The sequence below is a fragment of the Cavia porcellus genome, unplaced genomic scaffold, assembly GCF_034190915.1.
Source record: "Cavia porcellus strain 051 isolate PalLab524CR breed Dunkin Hartley unplaced genomic scaffold, mCavPor4.1 scaffold_7, whole genome shotgun sequence".
Taxonomy (NCBI): Eukaryota; Metazoa; Chordata; class Mammalia; order Rodentia; family Caviidae; genus Cavia; species Cavia porcellus.
Genome location: NW_026947490.1, coordinates 66,581,036 through 66,592,731, shown reverse-complemented (window position 1 = coordinate 66,592,731; position 11,696 = coordinate 66,581,036). Strand labels below are relative to the sequence as shown.

Here is an 11,696-nt window from a genome sequence, read left to right as displayed (position 1 = left end):
CCTAAACTCAGTTCCACCTGTTTGATTCTGACAGAAACAGAACCAAGAATTGTTGCAGTGTCCGAGTATGATTTTTAGAGACTGGGAATGGATTACACATCTTAGAAATGACTAGGAGTTGAGAGACGTATCTAAAGGTCTGCAGATAGAAACTGCATAGCGGAAGTGACTTTACACCCTGCAGCCAGGGCCCTAGTGGAGTAAAGAAGAGCGAAGGCGGCTCTGCGTCCCTGAGCCGCCCCACCAGCTGGTTCCACTCCCCTGTAGCCCTGCTTCTGGCTTCTGATTGGAAATCTGGGAATTTAGAGGTAGGTGGAAGGAGCAGTTGTTTCATCTGGAAGAAGCTTGACATTTTTATTAAGCAAAAATAGCCATACTCAGGAAACTTGGATTTTCCCACGAATGCAATGTAGTTTGTAAGGGTGTTCAACCAGTGTTGTTCTGGTCCTTGAGCAAAAGCCATTAGTAAAATGAGCCATGTGTCACGGTCCAGTTGGATCCTCAGGCTTGACAGTTGGGTTTTTGATGATGGGACAATGTTAGGGATGTGGAGTCTTTGCTATTTTGGTGGAAAAGGTATTTCTTAAGTTGTTTAGACTGATTTTAAATTGACATAATTGTACTCACACAGTATGATGTTTTGATATATAGTAGAATTGTTAAATCTGCCTAACCACAAAAGTACAGCCTCACGTGGCAACCGTTTTTGTGATGAGAACACTTAGCATACCCTTTTTCGCATTTCTCAGGAAGAGATCATTGACCATAGTGAGCGTGCTGTGTGGCAGACAGATCCGGTGGTTACTCCTCCTCCTTAACTATAATTTTGTGTCCTTTAAGCAACATGGCCCGTACCTGTCCAGACACCTCTGCCTCTGTAACCAGTCTTCTCTTTACTTCTGTGGAATCGACATTGTTCTACTAAATTATTCTTTTTAGTAGTGCCTGTTTTCAGGCCATGATGATTCAGGTCGCTGTGGGGAGCTGTCAGTGTACATCCCTCATCTTACTTCTGACTGCATCCCCTCCCCTTCTTTTCCTCCTCCTCCTCGAGTTCTCTTGGTCCCCAAATCTTTCACAAATGAGATTAACATTTTTTATTGCACCTGTAGGTGAAATGATTCAGTACACTGTGTGCCTGGTTTATTTCACTTAACATAATGTCCTCTTCTTTCATCCATGCTCTACAAGGGATTTGTTTATGGCTGAATAGTGTTTTCTTGTGTTTATGCACTGCATCTTATCACTCACTGGGCTGTTGATAAGAGTTGTTTGTTCCCTATCATTACTGTTTGGCTAGTGCTGTGATGCACCTGGGCATAGCAGTGTCTCTAATACACTGAATTCATCTCCTTTAGATACGGGCCCACAGAGGGCTGCTGGACTGTGTGATAGTTCTACACTCGTATTTTAAGCAACTTTCCTACCTTTCCATAATGGCTCTTCCTATCTCCACCAGCATGTGGTATCTTTTGTCTTTTTGCTGACAGCAGTGGAATGATGATGTGATTTTGATTTGTATTTCCTTGATGATTAGTGATACAAAAATACTTGTAAGGCGTGTGGATGTCTTCTTTTGAGAAATACCTATTCGGATCCTTTGCCCCATTTTTAATGAGATTGCTTGTTTTCTTGCTGTTGAATTGTTCCTCGTGTATTTTAGGGTAGTAATCCCTTATCATATAACTTGCAAATATTTCCTCCTATTCTGCACATTTTCTCTTTACTCCTTTGGTTTCTTCATTTTGTTTTGTTTTGCTTACTGTGTAAAAGCTTTTCAGTTTTATAGAATCTCATCTGTTTCATTTTTGCTTTTGTTGGTTTTGAGGTCATAGCCAAGAATTCACATTACTCAAACCAGTCTCACTTTCCCTATATCTTCTTCAGATAACTCCATAGTTTTGGTCATAAGATTAAGTCTTTAATCAGTTTTGAACTGTGTTTTGTATATAGTGAGAAAGAATGATCTAAATTCATTTTTCTTATGAATATCTGGTTTTCCTAATATTTTTTATTGAAGAGACTTTTTTTTTTTTCTGTGTTTTTGGTATCTTTACTAAAATACCGGTTGACTGTAAATTTATTTATAAGCTCTTTCTATTTTTTCTATTTGTACATGTCCATATGTTTGTAAGACTCAGGAGTGGGATTTTCTTTGATGGGAACTTTCCGTGACTGGCTCAGCTTCCTCATTATTGGTCTGGTCACAGTTTCTATTTCCTCATTCTCCAACCCTGGTAGATGATGTGGGTCCAGGAATTTTGTTTCCTCCAGGTCAGTTTGTGGTATGGAAGTGTTTGCAGTAGTCTTTAGGACCCTTGTAGTTGTAATGTCTCACTTTTCATCTCATTTTTATTTCATTTTCTGTATTTTTTCTTAGTTTAGCTGAAGATTGTAGGTTTTGAGAAGATAATTTCAAAAACAACCCTTTGTCTTATAGATCAGGCTTCTGGAGTTTATTTATGTTTTGGGAGTTTCTTTTCCAGAACCCTTTTCCCCTAAAAAAGTATCTCCACTTGATTTTTTTAAGTGCTGGTCAAAGCTTGGCATAGGCTTCCAGAGTGAGTTTCCATATGTATCAGTCCTTCATCCTGAAAAAAGTCTTTAGGATTTTAAAGTCAGACAAATCCTGCTGTTAAAAATAAATAAATGAGTAAATAAAAATAAAGCATCAGTTTGGGAATGTTTTTGTGTCTCTGCTTATGGGCACATATTATAAGGAGTGATTTACAACATACGAATTCAGGCTCACTAGATCTGCTCACCCTCAAAGTTTCTCGTGGCCTTCAGCATGTGAGTGGGGTCTCGCAGGTGTCTGAAGGCACCCAGAGTAAGAATCTGCTAAGAATATCTCTCCTGACCTTTTATTTTTATTTTTATTCTTGTAAAATGTTTTTGGAGTGCCCAGGAGCATACCTAGGGCCTTGTGTGTGCTAGGCATGAGCTCTGTCTAATGTTTTCGAAAACATCAGTGTCTAATAAGTCCAACTGTAGCCGTCTTTCACTCCTCTCCCTGGGACACCAGAAACTCTGCAGGCAGGGAGCGTTTCATCCCTGAAGGCAGAGTGCACAGGGTGGCCACGCATGCATTGCTCAGTAGCCTCCATGGCCTTTCCGTGATGATCACCAGGCTTTGGCATTCAGCATCTGCCTTTCTGAGAATCGTACAGGCCCCCTCACCTTCGCACTCAGCACTGCTGTGATCTCTGTGGCAGCCCTTGGCCCGCGCTCTCTTGGTTCCTTGGTGCATTTTAACTTCAGCCTCCTCTGTCCCACCCAGTCCTGCTCCCTTCACCCAGTGCACTAGGCCTGCTTCCCGTGGCTCAGAGTTGGCTCAGATTCACAGTCCATGTCCATTCAGATTCTGTTCTAGAACCATAAAACAAAGTCATGTAGTGAACCTCAATAGCCACTCACCACACACACATACACACACACACACACACACACACACACACACACACACACACAGCTCTTTAGAACCTTATCTTGGTGCGGTACCTGTTCTATCATTAAATTATCTCAAATTAAGAGTGATTATTCCAACTAGAGCTTTTTGGCTCTGTCTGAAAAGTCAGCAGCTCAAAACTAATTGAGGTCACAGATTTCCATCTCTGCTGGGTGACTTATTCTAACTCTGAAGTGTGATCTCGGGCACAGAGTCCGGAGAGCCTACTCGTTCCCTCTGCCTTCATGTCATCCTCTGTTAACATAAGTAGAAGAGGAAGATAGGGGAGACTTTCTGCTTCAGGCTAGAAGTGGGGGAGTCAGGAAAGTTTTCAGGAAGCCAGACACACCAGTAAGAGGCTGGACATCAGCACGTCCCTGAAGCACAGTAGCATTCAAGGGGTGGACACGTCACCACGAGTTGTCTTCAGCTATAGTAGAGCCCATTGCAAACCAGATTCTCAATGTTCCAAGTGTGTTAGCTTTCTGTCACTGTGGCAAAATACCTGAAATCATTAACTAACAAAAAAAGACTGACTTTTGCTCACAATTCAGGGATTTTAGTCCATCTCTGTTGGATCCGTTATTTTGGGGACTAGGGTGAGGGACAGTGTGATGTCGGAGAGCTGCTCTCCTCATGGCTGCTGGATGGCAAGAAAAGACAGGGAACAGAAGGGCTGGGTCACAGTGTCCCACTCACGGGCAGCCCGAGGACCTGATGTCCTTGTAGGCCCCGCCCCTAAAAGGGCCCATCGCCACCTAGTAGTGTCCCAGGCTGGCAGCTGAACCCTTGATATATGAGCCTTTGGGGGAGCCTTATCCAAACTGAGTCACCACTCTGCCCTTGAGACCTGTGCTGTCCTGTGTGGTGGTGGCCCTTTGTCCTGTGAGACTTCTGACCGTGTGGAATATAACTCACCCAGATTGGGTTGTGCTTGTCAATACCAAATTCCAAAAGCTTAGTATAGAAAAGAAAAAAATTAAAAACCCTAATACTTTTATATTCACTTCTTACATGTTGAAATGCTATTTGGGATATATTTGGTGAAATAAAATATATTATTAATTTCACCTGTTTCCTCTTATTTGTTTTAATGTAGCTACTAGAAAATTTTTTAAAAATCACAGAGCTCATGTTGTGATTCTGCTGGACCCAGACCATCCATGAGGTGGAGCAGAGCTATTTTCCTGCGGACTCTTTCCCTGGCTCCAGATGGCTGAGCCGTTAGTTTATGATTTAGGCTGTGAGCACAGGTCCATCTTGTGGAGGTGTCGCTGGGGTCCGGGTACTAGAGGGTGAGGATCCACAGCATGGGTACTTTATTTGCTTTGAGGTTTCTGGGGGCTGGGGGAGCCTGCCTCTCTAGGGTTGCCATGTGGCTGAAGCATGTCTTCTCCACATCTCGTCTACAAAGGCTACTTGCCACATTCCCAGTGAAGAAAAAGCCATCTTTGCTCACAGAAGGCCCTTCTCAGCATCACGGCACCGTCAGGCTCAGTGCACAGCAGCTCAGCTCTGGGACGCGACTTCCTGACCGCTCACTGTGGCTGAGGCCGAGCGGCAGGAGGCACGGACCTCCTCGTGGCTGCACCGCCTGTTATCTGGGCGGCCCTGGAGCAAGAGCAGCCGCCTTCCCAGCCCACCCTGTCTGTTGCCAGCTCACAGTGCTCAGCTACGGGCTTGGTTGTCACAGCAGAGTACTTAGCCTATCACAAATAGGCGGCAGCCACATTCAAAAGCTGCGAGAAGGACAACACAAAACGTTCCAGAGCAGTTGGGGATTCTGTGGCCCTCGTAATGCAGTTTTCCAGACAGACTTTAGAAAGGACTGTTTTGGAATTCTTTCGGTCAACTGTACTGTCCTTCCAGATTTCTTTTAATGAATCACCTTTTTCATTGTTCTGAGCCTCGCTTTGTTCTCTTTTTCCTTTTTTGTCTTTGTCCTTTTGGCTTTATTAGGATATGATTGAAAAATAAAAATTACGTATTCAAGGTGTGCAGCTTTATTACACTTTGTGAAATGAAGGTCAAAGCCAAGCTAGTTAACATACTCATCACCCCACACAGCGTTTTTGGTGCGTGGGGAAGGTGCTTGAGATCAGTGCTCCTAGAAAGTTTCACATGTGCAACGTTGATTATTGTTGATTATAGCCGGGCTGCACTGTAGTCTCCAGCATTTACTCACTCTACAGCCTAAGAGTTACACTGGTTTTTTTGTCTTTTTGAGACAGGGTCTCACTACGCAGTTCAGGCTGGCCTTGAGCTTGTTTCGTAGCCCAGGCTAGTCTCAAACTCGCAATGATCCTCCTGCCTCAGCGTCCCGAGCACTGGGATTACAGGTGTGAGCCACCACGCCCGGCTCAAGATTTATACTCTTTAATCAGTATTTTCTCCTTTCCACCCCCAGCTCCTGTTGACCACCATTTCATTCTGTTCCTCAGAATTTAACCTTTTAAAAATTCCACATATGAATGAGATCATGCAGCTTTTGCCTTTCTTTGTTAGGCTTACTTCCCTTACCATAACGTCCTTAAAGTTCATCCCTGTTACTGTACCATGACACGATTCCCTTGTTTTTTTAAGACTGTAATACTCCGTTGAACATGCGTAAACACACTGGTTTTGTTTGTTGGTTGGTTTGTTTGAGTCTGTGCGCTGGACACTTAGGCCTTTCCCTGTCCTGGCCATTTTGAGCACTGCTGCCGTGAATGTGGAAGGTGGTGGCTCTGTGCTGTGCTGACTTCCTTTCCTTCTAATGCCTTCCCTGCAGTGGGATTGCTGCAGCATATGCTAGCTCTACTTTGAATTGTTTTTAGAACTCTCCACAATGTTTTTTTAAAATGGCTATATCCCTTCCAGATTTCTTAAACGTGTTCTCTTCAAAAGTTAGGAAACCTTTGAGCCAGTGTGACAGGAAATTGTACCCAAAGGAGGCATGTGTCTAAGGCTGAGGTCTGCTGGATTCCAAAGCCCTCAAAAGACCTCTGATTTCCCAGTACTCTTTGCAGCTCGTGGTTATTGCTTTCACACTTCTGCATGGGTCCATTTGGAAATCCAGGTCATCTTGCTCAGTTTGGAGTTGTCCAGGACAGGCTCTAGAAGGGACTGACTTGGTGGCACAGTCTGACGCAGCCTATGTCTGAATTCTGAACACGTGCTAACAGGTGCGCATCTAGTCCCAGGTTAGTGGCATGTGGAGACATTGCTGGTCATACAGTTAGGGTGTCGGGATCCCCAGTCCTCGAAGCGATAGCTGTTGGGCACAGAGATAGGCACTGTAAAGGAAGTTTTCACTGGAGCTGTGGTTTATAAAAGCCAAGAAAATGGCCAAGCATCAGCCAGGGGCATAACCGCTGGTTAAGAAGCACTATATTTATAGTTAATTGAATAACAGCCAGAGGCCATGACAGTACTAAGCAACTTCGATTTTTCCATCTGTGTTTGAGTAATATCCATACATGTTCCCTGAAAATAACCTCTTACCAATAGCTTTGTACTTTTTAGTTTAAAAAATTGTTGAAATGTCTAAAAATGAATTTTATAAACTTAGAAAATTTGCTTTTTTAACGAATTTATTTAAGGTCTGAGAATCAAACTGAAAACATAGCAGTCAAATGTATCACTGATTTTATTCACTTACTTTCCCTTGTCACAGATTCGTATGACCCCAGCAGAGTGGAGAGGGTGTGATGACATTCCAGTGAGGCTCAGGGCCAGCTTGGTGCGCTGAGTATTTTGTGGTTCAGTCCGTCCTCCCGTCTGGCCCAGCAGAAGGTGGGAACTGCTGGGCTCAGAGTCCCAGTTCACCCTCCACCAGCATCAGTGGACTCTCATCCTCCATGTCGACTCCTGGAGATGCAGCACCCGTCCGCTGACACCGTCTGTTTCTATAGCATGAAGACCTAGTGCTTATCCTTAGAGAACCCTGCTTCCTGATGGATTTGGCCACGCTGGTAAAGAGTTAGGCATCCGTCTGTGTTTGTGTGGAATGGAAATGTGGAAGATGTTGTGGATGAGCCAGAAAGGACCACAAACACCCTCGGTTCCTGGGTGTGACTGCTCTTGCCCAGGTCTGGGCAGGACCTTTGCCTTGTCTGTCGGCACTTTGAGCTGAGGGAAGATGTGAATGAATGTGTGACCCACTTCTAATCAATTTGGCCTTCTGCTGGGAGTGACTTGACTTATAAGTAACTTACCATCAGAGAGTAAAAGCAATATCTTTTAATTCCTAAAAGATGACACTCGTACTGTAATATACTAAAGAGTAATATTTATCTGGCAATGAAATGCTTTGATCATTTGCAAATATGCCATTGTCTGCTTTGCACTCAGTATTATCTATTTTTATTTTCTGTATGGATGTTTAGAAATACTTTATATAAAAATAATTGCTGGTTTAAAAGAAACCATTTTAACAAAGTGACTATATTTCTTTTTATAAAATTGCTATTTTTCTATGATGTGAACAGTTGTTAGGGGCAGATTTTTAAGGAAGTGCTATTTTATTTAAGAGTACCCCTTCTGTGTGACAGGACTCAGAGAGGGCTCGCTCTCCCTTAGAAGCCCCAATCCCTGACCCTGGCCGTACTTCATTTTAGGAACCATCAGCATAGACGTACTGCAAGGTTAAGAAACTTTCTGCAAAGATGTTTTTTAAACAAATGTAGTTGTAAGGTCATATTTGAGAATAATCCTCTTGGACACCAGTCCACATCTTTGACATTTTGCTGCCATGCCAACTAGAATTACCAAAAAGACCACATTTGGTTACGTCTCTGTGCGTCCTGTCAGCAGGGTCTCTCTGTGACGAGCCTTTCCCCCATGGGCCCCGCTCTGGCCCTGGCCCTTTAAAGGAACCCGTATTTTGTATTTTTACTCTGGAATGATCCTGAATTAGCCTCATGCATGTATGTGTAGGCCTATGTCGTCACAGAAGCATTGTGAGGCCCAGGTGCCCTGCTGTGTTTAATACCAAATTAACCTGCAGTTCGTGCATTTGTGTGCATTTGTCTCTCCTTTCTAAGTGAGATATTCTTGTTAGCACACACGTCTCCTTTCCTTTCTTCCATCCTTGCTTTCCTTTCCCCCTCTCCTTTTAATTTTTGTTTTTTTTTTTTTTTTTTTTTTTTTTGAGATATCACTTCATTTCTGGACATTTCAAATTCCTAAAATGTGAACTGTTGGCCACTGCCAGCTGGCTCTGGACTGACCTGCTGGGTTTTCACGGCCCATTCTTAGCTATATTGAATGATTTTATTTCCTAAGGACCTTGAGTATTTGGACTGTGGCACACAGAACAGAATCAAGGTAACGTGGACAGATCACCTGCAGTCTGTGTCCCTCCTTGCTCTGCACAGGGGTCTCTTTTGAGAGCCCAGCAAAATCAGAATGGGCCTTAGTTGTCAGAGGAGCAGCAGAGACAGGCTGAGCCTCTTCTCAGGAGGAATCTGATGGGGAGAGGTGGCTCACTGTCTTGTGGTTGGGAATTGCTCCGTGTATCTTGACGGAAGGAAGGAAGGAAGAAAGGAAGGAAGGAAGGAAGGAAGGAAGGAAGGAAGGAAGGGAGGGAGGGCCCAGCTCCCACAGCTCTCTGTGGGCGTGTACTTCCTGCTTTAGGAGCAAATGAAAGAATGTCTGTGCATATATGTACTGTTCCGGCTTCCTCCTAAATTTTATTGATATCATCCAAAGACCTCTTTTAAGCCAAAATCCTAAATTTTACCCTAGTCCTCAGAAGGAAGAAGAGGACCCTGAAAAAGCAAAACAAAACAGAAGAATTTTACCCTACCGTATCTCATAGCCCAAAATACAATGCTCTTCCATTTTGTTTTTCTCTAAATTACCATAGCATATCTTTCTGAATTCATTCTGAATTTTTCCTGGGTTCAAGCCAGTCAATTTTTAGGGAAAAAAGGTGACTTAAAGAGTTAGTAACTTCAAAATCTCTCCTATGAACTTTACTATTCTGAGGTAAATAAGAGCCTTTAATAAGAAATAGATTTCCCATAGGCTTTGAATTTAATACTTTTTTCATTATTTCTGTTTCTCATAAGCTGTGGCTGGAAACAGTCTTCACATCCATCTATTGTTTTTCCCGTACACATGATTTCCTGTTGGTGTTCAATAATTTGTAAAATTAAGGTTCTAATTTTGACTATTTAAACTAAAAATTGTCTAAGGAACGACAAATGAAACATGTACCTAGATTTGCAAACAGAGAGGATGATAGTATTTTGGCGCTGGTGACCCTTGAAGGAAACTTCGGAGTAGTTGGAAATGAAATATTTGTGTTGCCACTTTTCAGCCTCTTGTTTGTGCAAACCCCAGACAACTCCCCACTAAAGATGCAGCTTGCCCAAATGGTGTGTTAGAATTATTTCCCAGTTGTTTCTAATTACTTGCATTTCTTTTTCAGAAGACCCTAACATATGGATAAACTCACCAATATCTTGATTTCCTTATAAGAATCATGGGTCAAGGTTTGGTCCACAGGGAAATTCTCAATAGAACTTTTTCTGTTCCACTGACTTCTAGTGGGAGGTCCATGTGTGCGGCCGCTCACAGCTCGGAACCAGCCCCTGGCCGCTCTCTGACAGCAGTGTCACAGTTCCAGCATGACAGTCCCGTGTCCCCCCCCCCCCCCCGCAGGGACTTTTGAGGAAGATTGTCTGCTGTTGACAGTGATTTCCAAGCTCAGAGGGACTAATGGATGGTAACACCAGCCTGCCATCTCATCTGTGGCACTTCAAAGATTGTTGTTGCTTTTTGTTGTGTTTTGTTTGTTTCAAATGATTAAATAATGTGCCATGAAGCGTCGGGTTAACATCTCTTGCAAAGTGACCAGTGCAGCAAAATTCTATAAATATTTGAACCTGCAAAAACACTTCCGACTTCCTGTGTTCCTCTAAACAATGGCGGGTGTGTTGGGGGCATTGTTCTGCGACATCCAGCTGTTCAGGGAGAGGCAGCTGCAGACCTGCACTGAAGCTGCTGCAGGCGTGGGGGAGTTCGCGTTTTTTCTCTGTTTTGTTTTTGCTGCATATTCTGTATGTCAGTTTGTGGGAGGAGAGCTGCTCTTCAGGACGCAGGCTCAGAGACTGCCAAATGACCTTTAAAGAGTACGTGGTGGGAGGTCTTTCCCCAGGAGTGTGAGTTGGTCCACATGGGGACCCACCAAGCCAAGAAGGGGCAGATGATCAAATAATGTTAGCAGAAGAATGGTCAGCTGCATGTTTTGTCAAAAAGAAAAAGAAGAGGGTTCCTAGTGTGAGTCCAGGTGGAGGCCTCTCACTGAGGCTGAGTGGTCTAGCACCTGGCCTGGGACCTCCCTTGGGTCTGTCTGCTGTGTGGGGAGTTCCAAAGCTCCTTTGACTTTTGTGAGCCCCCTATTACAACTCAGTTTATTGACACAGCAGAGGCCAATAGAGTCTGACTGAATCTGACCCCATGGAAGCCAAGGTTGGCCAGTCACCTCTTTAGTGCCTCTTGGGGGGATGACTCAGCCTTTGCCTTGGTGGGACAAGCTGCACTTGTTCCTCCCTGTACCCCAGCACTCACTGGCCTGGAGTAAGAGGGAGGCAGAGACGTTCAAGTTGAGAAGCAGAAATTAGAAATAAAAACCCTGTCAGAGCCCAGAGAAAAGCAGAAGTGTCCTCTCTACCTGGGCCAGCTGATACCCAAGCCCTCATCCTCAGGTCCCATAAGTCAAGAGAGTGACTCAAAAATAAAATAAAATTTGATGAAGACAAGGTCCCATGAAACTTTGCATCTACTTGCCCTTTCTTTGGGTGCTACCCAGGGCAGTGGGAAGGGTCCTTGGAGAGCCAGTGCCAGCTGCAGTGGTCACCTTTAGGTGAACAGGAGCCCTGGGGACAAGAAGAGATAGTGGTGAGAGTTGGTGAGTACAGGAGCAGGCACAAGGCCTGCCAAGCTGTCTTGGTACTTTTCTCATTGTTGAGACAAAATACTTGATGCCCAAAGTGAAGCAAGGGAAGGTTTATTTATCTCATAGTTTTGGAGGTTTCAGTCCATACTTGGCTCCAAGGCAGGGCTGTGTGGCTGAGGGGCAGCTGTTCATGGCAGCCACAAGTGCAAAGAGTAAAAGGGCAAAAGGGAAAGCATGCCTCCCTGTCTCCCTTACATCATAGTTGGCTCTTCGCCCATTTATGTGGTCAGTCCCAGCACCAGAAAATGAATCAGTCACAAATGCTAGATTTAGCCACTTCCATGACTGCATGAGAGTGGGGAG

At 44.0% G+C, this 11,696-nt stretch overlaps 1 protein-coding gene across 2 annotated transcripts in view; it reads left to right on the top strand.

The window, feature by feature from the left end:
• Jcad (junctional cadherin 5 associated) overlaps positions 1-10,331 on the top strand; it is an 85,023-nt gene extending 74,692 nt beyond the window's left edge. For both annotated transcript variants that reach the window (XM_063253767.1, XM_003468716.5), the window contains exon 4: positions 7,104-10,331. In XM_063253767.1, the coding sequence (XP_063109837.1) occupies positions 7,104-7,138 (35 nt within the window). In that variant the 3' untranslated portion in view covers positions 7,139-10,331. The remainder of the gene's footprint in view (positions 1-7,103) is intronic.
• The last annotated feature ends 1,365 nt before the right edge of the window (positions 10,332-11,696 follow it).